Source organism: Chanodichthys erythropterus, chromosome 23 (genome assembly GCF_024489055.1).
Source record: "Chanodichthys erythropterus isolate Z2021 chromosome 23, ASM2448905v1, whole genome shotgun sequence".
NCBI lineage: Eukaryota > Metazoa > Chordata > Actinopteri > Cypriniformes > Xenocyprididae > Chanodichthys > Chanodichthys erythropterus.
In genome coordinates, this window is record NC_090243.1 from 14,769,144 (window position 1) to 14,783,594 (window position 14,451).

General features: G+C 35.3%; 1 protein-coding gene across 4 annotated transcripts in view; it reads right to left on the reverse strand.

Moving 5' to 3' along the window:
* Positions 1–1,623: 1,623 nt before the first annotated feature.
* LOC137013944 (matrix metalloproteinase-16-like) overlaps positions 1,624–14,451 on the reverse strand; it is a 74,961-nt gene continuing 62,133 nt past the window's right edge. For 3 of the 4 annotated variants that reach the window (XM_067378003.1, XM_067378001.1, XM_067378005.1), the window contains 5 exons: positions 13,542–13,680; positions 8,879–9,029; positions 8,688–8,803; positions 5,378–5,653; positions 1,624–4,542 (listed from right to left, as the gene is read on the reverse strand). In XM_067378003.1, the coding sequence (XP_067234104.1) occupies positions 4,475–4,542; positions 5,378–5,653; positions 8,688–8,803; positions 8,879–9,029; positions 13,542–13,680 (750 nt within the window). In that variant the 3' untranslated portion in view covers positions 1,624–4,474. Of the gene's footprint in view, positions 5,654–8,687; positions 8,804–8,878; positions 9,030–13,541; positions 13,681–14,451 lie in introns of all 4 variants that reach the window. The other variant, XM_067378004.1, reaches the window with a different exon arrangement.

Here is a 14,451-nt window from a genome sequence, read left to right on the forward strand (position 1 = left end):
CAATCATAAAGACGTTATGTATCAATATTTTCAAAATCTCATATATAATGTAATTTAAAAAAACACTCAGCGCTTTAATTAAAAGGACTTGCAACATATTTACAGCCTATTTAAGTCTATCACTTACGTTACGAAATAGACCGTTTTCATAAAAAATACCCTGGAAATGGTGTAAGATTGGAAGATAGATTTGGCAACATCTTAAAAGCCTATTCACACAGATTCTTAATTTTTGACATGAAAAACATGCCGATTTAAAAATAATAATAATAGTATTAGTTTATTTTGGGGTCAAAAAAAAAAAGGATTTTTAGCTTAGTTTCTGTTTTTACCAGTTATATTCACAGCTGAGGGTGAGTGATGTTTGGACTATGAATCATAATGAATCAAGCACAACAGACTGAAAATGAGAAACATGATGATGGTACAGGTAGATGAACACAAAAATGCTCAGGGGAAATATGTTCAAATGTGTTTATTGATCAATGAAATACAGACAGAATGAAAAAGTATAAACATGTTTTTCAGACTTTGTTTGTTTCCTTCATTTGGAATCGTTTAACATAATCAGGATGGCAAGATGATAAACAAGACAATAAGGATGATTGAGAATAGCACAGATGCTCATGAGTTTGAGGAATTGAGATCATGATATCATGTCGCAAAGCAAACAGAAAACCACATCCTTGCTAAAGTTACAGAATCTGTAAACATGAATCAGGGTCTAGCACCAACATGTAGCCAATGAGCGGCACAACCTTTGACACCTGACTTAGCTTAAGCTTAAGGCCTTCACAGAACACACAGGAAATTTATACGCTATAGCGTTTAACACACTAAACTACCAATCCATGCACCATCACGGCTAGTGCTACATGAGCGCGAATACATTATTCCTGCACGGACCATCGTCAAATCAAGTGTAAGTCCATAAGGTCTAAAATAATAACAGCACCAAAAGATTACAGGATGACGCTCACCAGTGTAGGTCCATTTAGCACCACAAGTTCTGTCGGCTTGACAGAACACTTTCAGAGAGAGACCAGACTCACTGTTCTTACACCAAACACACAGAACCACAGATTAGCTTCTTAGCGAATACACATAAGCGTTGCACGCTCTTCTGTTTGACGTTTCTCACAAAGGATGATCAACTAGTCAACTAGACATTAGTTTAGTTAGACAAAAAAGTCTTTAACATTTTTGTTGCCATTTAAAGATGAATTTAGACTTGTTTTAGCACACTTAGCTTTAGCATGGTAACTGCAATTTAGATTTTCAATGTAGCTTCCATCGAAAAACAAACTCATCATCTTCGACAACAAATTCATTGTCAGATGAATATTTATTCTTACTAATATAATAAAAATTAATTGTGAGATGAATATATATTTTTATTAATTTAATAAAAAATCCTTTTTTTAAATGACTAATATTGTAATTGTTTATATTTTATGTACACTACCATTAAAAAGTTCGGGATCAGAAAGATTTTACATTTACTCAGTAAGGACGCATTCATTTGATAAAAAGAATATATATATATATATATATATATATATATATATATATATATATATATATATATATATATATATATATATTGTGGTTTGCAGAAAGTATTAATCAGAAGAACTGCTTTCAACATTAATATAAAAAATAAAATGTTTTTGAACACCAAATCAGCATATTCAATAGATTTCTGAAGGATTATGTTACACTGAAGACTAGAGTAATGATGCTGAAAATTCAGCTTTGATCGCAGAGATAAATTACATTTTAAAATATATTCAAATAGAAAACTTTTTTTTTTTTAATTTTTAAAAAAATAATATTTCACTTTTTTTTTTTTTTTACTGTTTTTAATCAAATAAATGCAGCCTTTATGAGCATAAGATACTTCTTTCAAAAATAATAAAAAAATCTTACCAAGCCCAAACTTTTGAATGGTATATGCAATTTTTGGCCTTGTGTTGTATCTTGCTTTTTTTCTGTCATTATGTTTTAACATGGCGTGTCAAGTTAAAACATTTTTGAAAAATTACTTTCGAGATCTCTGCATTGTTCCTCTTGTGCTCCATCTAGACATTATTTAAATGCAAAAATGCATCCTATGTGAACACCTCCCATTAAGACACACATCTGATGTCTGGTGGACATAAACCCTAATCCTAACTCTAACTAGTCGACTAGTCAATCCGACGTCCGACCAAATAGTTGATTTTTAAAATATGTAGCTTTGCACATCAACATTTCTGGTCGGTTTAGAGTGATTAACGTTTGAAAAGCAGTCAAAGTTTTCCACAGACAATAATTCAGGTCATTTACTGCTTTAATCTCTCATCTTAGCCGTTATGCTCACAGTAACCATGGCCGCAGTGATTTTGCTGAGCTAGATTTGATTTGGAACATAGATGGCAGTTGGATGCCCGAGCTGAACTCATCCGCCATGCCAGCGCTCCGAGAGCCAATCAGAATGCGCATGGGCCGTGTCTGTCTCTGTTTACTTTCGCACTTGGCGAGTTCTAAATGCCTCTGTTCACCGCCGTCTCATATTTTATGCTCTGATTCTTATCATACTAGCTAAATATAACCACAGGATACACACCACCTTTATGATACTCGATTTTTGGTATTATTTAATGATTGCCTTTTCCTCTCAGTTCTTCAAAGCTGAATTTTGTTTGATTGGCTGGGATTCTGGGAAATGTTCAGATGCGATCATGCATATGTGTACACACACACACACACACACACACACACACACACACAGAGAGAGAGAGAGAGAGTAAGCAAGAGAAAAGATTAGAACCCTAACAAAAATGTACTGTAGTTCTACCATGGTGTCAGATGGTAATACTATGGTAATTTTGAAATATACCATGGTACCGGATTTTATGTTCCATTGTATTTACATGGTACTTCCAAGAATATCATGGTACTACCATAATATATATAAAATACCATGGTACATGTTCAGAATACGATGATACTGCCATGATAAAATGTCTAAAATACCATGGAAGTACCATGTCAAATGTCCAGAAGACAATGCATGTACAAAATACCAGGGTAGTACCATGGTAAAATATTTAAAATATAGTAGTACCATGGTGCCATGTCCAAAGTACTATGGTTGTACCATGGTAAAATGTCCGAAATACCATATTAGACACCATGGAAGGAGTAGTATTATGGTACCGTGATCAAACGGCATAGTATAATGTCCAAAATACCATGGTACAATGTTCAGTACCATGGTAGTATCATGGTACAATGCTCAAATGTCATGGCACAATGTGTAAAATACCATGGTATTATTCCGTTTTATGGTACTCATGTTTAAAATACCAAAGTACATTTTTGTTAGTAAAAGAAAGGAAAGAACTGTGGCAGTACCATGGTAATACCATAGTGTGTTGATATATACTGTGGTACTGAATGATTACCATACTAAAATACTATGGCATTACCATGGTATTTTTGTAAGTTTAGAGAGTGGATGTTTATATTTTCCCAGACTGAATATGTATGTACAGTAAATGTGAACAAATCGCTAAAAGGCATTTTAATCATATACTGATTAATTTATTAAGTCTGTCAGGACGGTTTGTCCCAAACCGAGTCATGAAGTACATGAACTTGAAGAATATCCCATTTTTTTTCCTTTTTTTCTTAAAACAATGAAAAAGGAAAAAAAGAAAAAGAAAAAATCTAGCATCGATACAGACACACATTCAAACACTGCTTGTTAGAAACACGCATATAGTTTCCTTTAGATCGCGTACGTTTTCTCTCGCGTCTAAAGGAAACGTGCCGGATGACAGCTTAGCACTTTAAGTACCACTTTAAAGTTGAGGTTGAGACCATTCGGTTTGTTCAAATGTACCAAAACAAAAAACATATAAAACGTTAATGCAAGCAAATAACTGTATGTTCAAACATCCGTTCGATGCAAAGGACCGATCTAGAGTCAGACTGCGAAACATGAACCGAACTGAGAGTTCTGACTCCGTAAAAAAAAATAAAAAATATCGGCCGATCCAATTGCAGAAACCTCCGATCACGAGCAATGGTGAAACATTACATGATATATCCTTGATTTTCTTCTCGGTTGATAATAAAGACACAGGACTGGATGTGAATGCTTGCATACACTTTTGAATCAAGCGCTGTCCTGAGTTGCTCTGGTGGTTCTGGTTCATACTTCAAGGTTCTAGGATCCCATCCAGACCTAAAAACAAGGCAGTCCGAAGGAGATGACATGCTTGAACAGCAACCTTTCGGAAAAAAGGGAAGATACGAATTCTCAAATCTCTGTCTGTGCAAACACGACCAAACGAGTGAGCGTTAAGCACGATAACGGTTCAAGCACTTCCTTTGCAGTTGCAATTCCACCGTCGGACGGAAAAAGCGTAATAAAATATTCGTCGTTGCAGTGGCTTGGTCTTCCCTCTGTTTTGACTGATATGCTTCATGTTAGGCAGAGGTTAAGGAGTCCCGCCTCTGCTCCAGCGGCCGGGCGGCCCTGCAGTGCAGCCCCTGGCGAAAAATGAGGTTAACCACGATCTCCGATCTCAAAGGGAGCAAAGCAATATTGCACTGCCTTTCTGACAGACAAAGAAAGCGGCGCTCAAAAACAAACGAATAAACTAAAACGAAAGCAAACAACACAATCCATAATTAAGGCTGTTAAAAATATTGCAGAATATTTTGGCCCCTGTTTTGAGACAGACTGCCACAACAGTCAAAACTTCCCCCACTACATATCACTGCAAAATATTTTGAGCAGGGAGGGAAAAAATAAAAGCGTACAGAAAAAAAAAAGAAAAAATTCGTGAAAAGAAAAAGAAAAAAAGATCCTCTTTGGAGAGAAAGTCTTTATTTGGTCTGGGAGTGCTTTAAAGGGAATCGTAAATATCTCTGTTTGAAAATAAATTATAGATCGGAGCCAAGCAAAAATCTGAAAAGATAAAACAAAACGACTCCTGTGACGTTTTCATTTAATTTTTTTCGCGTTTCAGCGTGCACTTGTAAAACCTAAAGGTATAGCAATCAGCGTTTCCACGTCGAACAGTGGCACTAGACGTCGCAATGCACCGTGGGATCTTTGCAATCCCTCAAGTCCTACAGCGGGTGCACCGGGGCCAATGGGAGAAGAGAAAGGGGTTTTTTTGGGGGGGGGGAGGGAATGCGCCCCTCATCTCCTGGAGAGGGGAATCAAAGCAAAGACCCTCGCTGTTCTCCTTGAGCGAGACGCGGGTCGAGAGCCAAAGTCCGCAAGTTTAGGGTGTTTACACCACTGTGTCTAGTGGCTGTCTGACTCACACCCACTCCTGCATGGAGCGTTTACAGTACAGTATGTGTCGTGGCGTACCCTTCCTCTTGAACTGAAAGACGGTGTAGATCAACACCAGCAGGCAGAGCGCCAGGATGCAGGGTATGACGATAGCGATGGCTTTGACCGTGCTGGCTTCGTTGTCCAGTTTAATCACAACGTCCTCGTCATCCGTCGGCTGCAGGTCGGGGTCGATGGGTGTGAGGTCGCATCCCATGAAGTCTTTCAGGATAGAGCGAGGGTAGCCGGGCTCCACCCGCAGCCTGTGGTTGTTGAACTTCCAGTATTCCTTCCCCTTATAGAAGTACGTGAAACCTGCAAAGCATCAACATAGGAGATATGTGTAAGATGGTTTTGTATTTATATTGGGTACTAATTCATGCTCATTTCCACCTATTTTTACATTTTTGATTACATTGGCAGTCATGTAAATATAGTCTATAGCAAATCTTAAACTGAATATCCATTTTTCATACTGTACATAATATTGGGATGCCTAAATTAGCGTTTAAATGTATTGATTTGATGTATATATTCTGTAAATATATAAGTCTATATAAAATATATTTTATATAAAATTATATATGTATACATTTAGGCTATATATATATATATATATGTGTGAGCTATATTTTTAATATTTAAAAATGTGAAAATTATATTTTATAGAAACATAAATATAATATTTATTTTTAAATACTAAAAATGTAGCTTATATATATATATATATATATATAGCTTTTTCAATATTTAAAAATGTGAAAATTATATTTTATATAATTTTATATTTTTCATATTTACTTAATTTTTTTTAAATCATTTGATTTTCGATTGAATCCGTTGATTTTTAGTTTTGTTATATTTAAATTTATTTAGGTTTTATTTTTATATTTTTAAATATTTAAAAAATATATTTACAATTTTATATAATTTTATATAACTATAATTTTATATGTTTGTTATATATTTAGTTTTTTAAATTTTCAAAAAAAATCAATTTTAATTTTTCATATTTAGCATTTTTCCTTTGAAAAGTTAAATTCATTTTGAATTTTAAAACCTATTCATTTTGCTACCATTATGATGCATGATTTTTATTTTTTTATTTTATCCTATTTTTATTTTATTAAGTATTTAAAAATATATTTAAAATTTTATATCTTTTTTCTGTTATATAATCAGTTTTTTTTAATTTTCAAAAAAAATTAATTTTCATTTTTCATATTTAGCATTTTCACTTTCCTTTTAAAAGTGAAATTAATTTTGAATTTTAAAACCTGTTTATTTTGTTAACATTATGATGCATGTTTTTTATTTATTTATTTTTTTATATTATTTTATCCAAATTCAAATCCAAGTCGAAAACCTATAAGTTCAGACCTGCTGGAATAGACATTGAGCCATGGTGCACATGTGGGAAATGCAAGTTCCAACCTGACATTTATCCTGATCCCATATCTCCCCAATAATTTCCTGTCACTCTCCACTAAATCTGATGAATAAAAATTCAAAATCCTTGAAATAAAAATGTTTCATACCGGAACAGGGGCTGAGTGTGATTTGAAAGACACTAAACCAAAGTGAATGGCTTATCGTAAGACCACTGTGTTATCATAAAATCTATACTTGCAGTAAAACAGGACTAGAGCTGAAGAAAAAAGCTGTCCTTTCCGATCTCCCCATGATCGGCTGGCCATGATGACACATAATTAGGGTCAATTTTCTCTACTCCGTCTCGCCCACAGAGGCCTTTTGGGTAACGTGCAGAGACAGGGCTGAAAGAAAGCCCACAATCGCTTTCAAAGTGTGGTTAGCCAAACAATTTCCCTGGAATATCAATCCACCCTTCACGCTCAGATGATCGCTGCGTCCACGGGCAAACCTGGCACCGGGGCTGGGTACAGATGGCATGTGTGTGGCTGTCGACCTGCGAGCCTGCAGCTATGGACTGAACTCATGCAAGACGTACCCACCTCGAGAGCCCCTACAGAGATTACCCTGAAATGCACAACCTTTCATAACTGTGTTCTTGTACACAATGAAAATAGGGCAGTGTAAATGAGAATTATACGGTTTGAAACTGCTTCATAATGGACAGAAAAGATTCTGAATCCTTTGCAGTATAATATCTGCATGGGCGTTTGTAGTTTATCGTGCTTTTTTAACTTTCTTTAGTGTGTAAAGTTGCTGGTTTGCATGGAGAAATTTCTGTCTTGAGTTTTCTTCCGGGAACGAACACATCACAATATTCCTCATTTAAATAATTCCCGCCCAAGGTATACGCAAAAACAGGGGGGGCGAGGCGTGGTTAAGTTATGTTAGTAGTGTTTTGAAACTTGCGTGACATTTCCGAAACAAGCTTAAAACGTTTGACCAACCAACTAATCAGAGCACATTGTGCTTTTCGGAAAGAGAGGCTTCATAGTGAACTGAACAGAGCGTTACTGACAGACTGGAAAAGAGAGGGAGCGCCTGCAACAGTGTGAAAATATGTCATGCTTGAACATTCAAGCATGAAAACCTATTCTAGTAGACCTCAGAAAAAAAATCAAGACTTAAGGTCACCTTTAAATTAGTTAGCTCACCAGTCCTTGTAAGTTTTGTATATGTTTATATTCTTTGTTGGTTAAAGTTATTTTTTATAGCATGTATTTTTTAGATTTTTTACCTCAGCTGTTACAACTGTTTTTCCTTTCTCTGAACGGCATTTTATGTTGGTCCCAAATTTGGGTCGTAACAATATACCCAAATCTTTTTCTGCCATTTTTGCCCTTTTACTCAGAATATAGTGGAGAAAAGACAGGAAATTGTGGGAAGATGATGAGCCATGAAATTGGGAAATGTTGCAAGCCAGATTCAAACTCATGTCATCTGCATGAGCACTAGTGTTGTCAAAAGTACCTACTTTGATAAAAAGTCGGTACTGAAATTTTAAAAATGTGACGCTTTGAGTGCTGTTGAGCAGATTTTCGTAAACACCTCTGATTGGCCATTGTGTTCATGCACTCAACAGATATATCTGTGATTGGTTACAATGATCAATGTGTTGAAAGCACACGGAAGTGTTTGAATTTGACAGCGGTCCGCTGATAGATATTTTTGTATTTGTGTAAGCGCTCAGTGAAGAGTGTCATCGATGACTATTTAGAACATGTTTTTGAAGCGTTGATCATTGTAACCAATCACAGACATATCTGATTAGCATGTGAACATAATGGTCAATCAGAGGTGTTTACGAATCCGCTCAACAGCGCTCAAAGAAAAAAAATTCAGTACCAACTTGGTATCGAAGTTGACTAACAACTTAAAACTTGACTGAATTGAATTAAAGACTACATTATAATCTTACCGTTAGCTTTGTCCACAAATGCTCCCTGCGGAGAATCTGGAACACCCTTCCATACTGTGATGGACTTGGGATAACCAGGATCCATCGTTCTCATGTCTTCGTTATATCTCCAATACCTGCATATAGGTAAGTTAAGAAAGTTACACACAGACTCACACACACAGATGAACGCTCACATGCTGTGCACATACCTATCTCCTTTGAAGAAGTAGGTCTTGGCTACGTCCTCCCACCAGACGGCTGTCTCTATACTCTGTGCTGGCATGCCGTTTCCAAACATTGAGATGTCCTGGGGGTAGCCAGGCTGTAGCATTGTGTCCTTGAACACCCAGAACTGCTTCCCTAGAAAAAGCACAAGAACAAAGGAGAAATCAGGAGATTACAGTATTTAGCCCTGGGTACATTTTCACTGAGCCAAATGAGAGTGCTGAGTGATTTAGCTCAGTCAAAATGTAAATCATAGCTTCTATAAATTCTCTTTGACTTGCTGATATTTTCAAGTGTTGCTCGACTTATGGCTGAGGGATAAGTTAAATTTGGACTATATGTTGATTATATATTCTGATGATATTAATGCGCTTGTTAGTTGGCAATTTAATTTTTGTTATTGATAGCATTGCGATTCTTCCTGTGACTTTATTATGAGTGTCAACAAAAATAGTGTTTTCCTTGGCGTTCATTTAGTGAATAAAAGTTAGGAAAATATGCCTTGATTGATTGTACTGTATTTTGCTGTACTGTACGTGCTGTAATGGTTGTTTGCTTGAAATGTTGATAGTAAAATATATATATATATATATATATATATATATATATATATATATATATATATATATATATATATATATATATATATATATATATATATATATATATATATATGTAATGTAATATTCCATTAAGAATATTACAGTAAGAAGGTTTTAATTTACATTTTAATTTCTGTACATTTTAAAGACAGTAGACAATTATTACCATTATATAAATACTGTACATTTTTATTATTATTATTTGCATTAGAGTAATGAAAATTAAATATTATAAATAAAATAATAAGTCATAAATATTACAGTATATATATATATATATATATATATATATATATATATATATATATATATATATATATATATATATAGACCACAAAACCAGTCACATGGGTAAATTTTTTGAAATTGAGATTTATACATCATAATCATAAAAATAATAAATAAGCTTTCCATTGATGTATGGTTTGTTAGGATAGGACAATATTTGGCCGAGATACAACTATTTGAAAATCTGGAATCTGAGGGAGCAAAAAAATCAAAATATTGAGAAAATCAGCTTTAAAGTTGTCCAAATGAAGTCCTTAGCAATGCATGTCCACTCACAAAAATAAATTTTTGATATATTTATGGTAGGAAATTTACAAAATATCTTCATGGAACATGATCTTTACTTAATATTCTAATGATTTTTGCCATAAATGAAAAATCAATAATTTTGATCCATATAATGTATTGTTGGCTATTGCTACAAATATACCCGTGTGACTTATGACTGGTTTTGTGGTCCAGGGTCACATATTTCCTGTTTGTGCCAGTGAAGTTTGACTTGAATCACTGCTAATCTGACACTGAGGTTATTGATACGGAATCCCCAATATTTACATCATTTCCAGATAAATGTCTGTCTCAGCAAAACCAAACATTCAATTTCACAGCTCAGGCACTTCCTGTTTGCTTTTAATTACCGTGACCGGGCCTTTGACCGTGCGTCTGCCACTGTTACTCAGTCCTGACATGTTAATGCCTTCACTTTAAAATGTCAGTGTGCTTTAGTGTCGGTAATGAAGGAGGGAGGTGAACGGGGGTGCAGCGCTGACCCTCCGAGCTCAGGAAACCGTCTGTGTGGACAGAAGACGGGGTTAAGGGTGTCATGGTTTGTTTGGAGTCCGAGGGGGTCAGAGGAGGACAGGTTTGTCATTTTTTCCTCTAGAAGAGGAAATGCCTGTCACGTCACCTGGGTCTTTCTCATGACCCTCTCAGCGGGGTCAGCGTCTCTCTGTGCCAAGCAGCGCCGTCCGACAGGGCCGACGAGTGCAAGAGAGCTCTAGTGCCTGTGTTTTGCCAGTGATTGTGTGAGTATGTTTGTGAAAGTGAAATTACTGGATGGTTTTATTTTAAATGTTGACTTGAGGTCAATGTTATCCAGAGCAACACATTTAAACTTCCAGATTTGGCCATGCTTTCTGACCTACTTAAATGCTGAGAGGTCAGTGTAAGTGATTCTCACTGTGTGCTGCTTTGTGCCGGCAATGAGTGTGAGAAAATGTGTTTATTTGCTTCCACATGGACCACACACACTGTGTGTATGTACTACCTCATGGGAAGGTAAAACACAAATGTGATGACTTTATAATCTCAATCAAAACGACCTCAATGTGAATTCATACATTTCTCATCAAAACCATATTATCGGATTCATATACAGCTATTTTATTATAAAATATAGTATCGTATTATTATAATGTTTATATATATTATGTGTATTATTTATATTTAACAGTGTTTTTTTTTTTTTTATCTGTATAGCATTTTTCACAATTCTTGTAGTTTGAAAGCAGCTCTGTATCCTTACTTTGTCAAATATTGCCTCATTTGTGTCTCATTTGTTTTTTTCCTCCTAAAGATTTAAGAAGAAAACTATTGAAGCTCAAATGTAATTTTGACTTTAGTTTATTTCTTACAATTTTAGCAGAAAAATCTGGGACAAATTTGATGCAGGAAGCTTGCATAATTACACAGAAACAACTGGTAAATGTTCCATCCATCCATAATTCAATCCATCCCTCTCTTTTCCCTTGCTCTCTGATCTGATACTGGAGATGTGAGGTGTACAGGCAAATAAATAATTAAAATGACAGGCATGGTGGGCTAAAAAGGTTCATTAAGCTCTCTGAACACGGGAGACCATTTGTCTAGTTGTCGAGGAACAAAAGCGTGTGGAAAACTGCTGTGTTTGTGTAGGTGTGTGTGTATTTGTCATTATCTCATTTGGCCCAGCCTCTTCTTTTCCTCTTTAGCTATTTTCAACTCTCTCTCACACACACACACACACACACACACACACACACACACACACACACACACACACACACACACACACACACTTTCGCTCCCTATGGGAATAATACAGTTTTGTATATTCAGGGCTTATATTTTCTGCATGATTACATTGAGATCTGTGTTGTTTCCTTCAGTAACACATGAAATGTGATTTACAAAGCCTTATAGTACCATAGGTTAGTGTTACAGATACAACTAAAACAAATAAAAAAAAGAAGTGGACTCAAACGTTAATTTTTATATTGTTTACAGACAATATAAATATTCCTTTTTGATTCAGCTTGTTAAGAAAATAAAGCCTGGTTTCATTTGCTTGTGAAATGTGTTTTTGTTTAAATACTGTAATACAAGTATTTTTTATTAAGGCATTATTAATTTACAATTTTAAATATGCAAATTTTTGCATTACAGTTATAAGAATGGGTCTCATATTTGTGCATTGTGTTTTAAATAATATATAAAATTATTTAAATATAATAATTTAAACAATATATTAAGATACATAAAATAATTATATTATAAATAATATAATTATAAATTTAAATTATGTAGTAGTAGTAGTAGTATATTAATGATATAATGATATAATAATAAAATAATAATTATATTTATATAATTATAATTATTGATATAATAATAAATCATCAATTTATTAATAAAAAATATGACTACTATTATGAATATTATTATTATTATTATTATCATCAATTAATTATGTAACATTTGTACCCCAATGTGGCCCAGATCCGGCCCAGATCTGGTACATGTGGATTACACGCGGACCGGATGTGGGCCGGATCTGGGCCGACACTATGTTGCTGTCAGGGATATGATTATTACTATTTGAGACCTAATGAGAAATTGAACTGAGAAGTAAAATGTGCTAAATTGTCAGAAAAATGATGTCACAATGCAAAAAATCTTAAGGCAGTGGCTATTTGTAATCAGCAAATCATACTATTTGCACTTCAGTGGATTGTAATATAGGCCTATTATAAAACAGTATGCAATAATAACAATATATGTCATTATATTTAGTGAAATCTTAAATGGATGCTGCCTTATTGGGACATTACTTGTCTCAGTCACCTAAATCATCCCTTACACCAACTCCTAACCTTACGCGTTAAACACTTTATTCACACTTTTTGAATATTTTATTATTTTTTATTTAAAATAAACACCTTTCTGAGCTAATATGTGATGGGGAAAATGGTGAAGAGCCAGAAAAAGGTGGATTCGAACTCTGTTCGGTCGTATCTTTGTCATTTTGTCTGGCCCAATCAGACAATGGTGGGCGGAGTTAATGTAAATGGCCTCTGCCAACAAGGTGGGCTATTTACACTTGGTGTAAATAGACACTCCGAAATCTTAATCCCAAAAAATAAGCTTAATTTTGTATAAGCAAAATTTAAAATATATAAAATACATGTGTCTTTCCTTTTTAAATTTGGGTAAAATAAAACCCATGCTCTTGACAGGTTTTGTGAGATTCGCTCTCACACACATGCATTCTCCTGTATTCACTAGATGAACTCCTACTGTTATATTTAGAGGCAAACTGCAAGTCAGAAAAATGGTGTAGATAAACCAGTGAGAGCCCTACAGCAGTTGACCTCACGGTAGAAACGAGGTTAAGTCTCATCTTCACACTGTTCCCTCACTATCTCTGAACTCGACTCGCCTCTTACGCTTGTAAACAAACTACGCTGAGGGACGTTGATCTGATGTGTAGAAATCGTACCTTTGAAGAACACAAATTTGCCCTTGCTGTTCTCATAGACGGCGTCGATCTTGGGTGGCAGACCCCTCCAGAAGACATTGATGAGCATGGGGTAACCGGGCATCACGGTGTTATCTCTGACCCTCCAAAACCAGTGGTCCTTCATAGAGAGAAGATGATTGAAAGAGAAAAAACACATAAAGAAACATTAGTTGCATGGCACGTTTCAGGGTTTACAGCTCCAGATGGATCCCATAAGGCTTTGCATGTTGTCTTTTTGGAGCACAGAGTGGTCGATACAAGGCTTTAGAGGTTTTCTAAGAGGCTTTGTCTTTTAAACAAAAGCTTTTCTGTCATTCTTTTTAGGGTGAAAATGTATATTTTATTAAATCAACCCCAAACAGGCGTCATGGAATTGTTGTAGTTGTGGCATCCTGCCCTTCACCTACTGTGTGCGGCCACATCTGCTCTCACTTCCAGCTTCGGAAAATCCCCCGTCACACATCTACAGCTTTGATGTCACTGCTTTGATGTCTCCAAAGCTTGTTTAAACATTGGTGGCAAAACAGACAGTATCTCCGTCATCACTCTGTGGTGGCTGTAACATTCGTAGCCTCCTGGGAAGTTCCTACTTATGAGTCCAGAAATCAACATTATGACGGGATGTGCGTTCAAGTCAATAGATACTGTGGGCAATTTCATATTTCTTTCTCTCTTTCACATTTTCCGACAGACGCAGGAGGCTTTTTAGTGCTAGCGAAGAGCAAAGGACGCACATTAGGTGTGTAATTGATGTTTATCTGTTGTGTTTTATCATTCTTTTGCTGCCACAGAGGATGATGGGAAATCAAGCCTGTCGTCTCATAAACTGAATGAACGAGTTACATTTTCTGCCAAGCTTTATCTCTATTCGTTCCAAACCTGTATGACT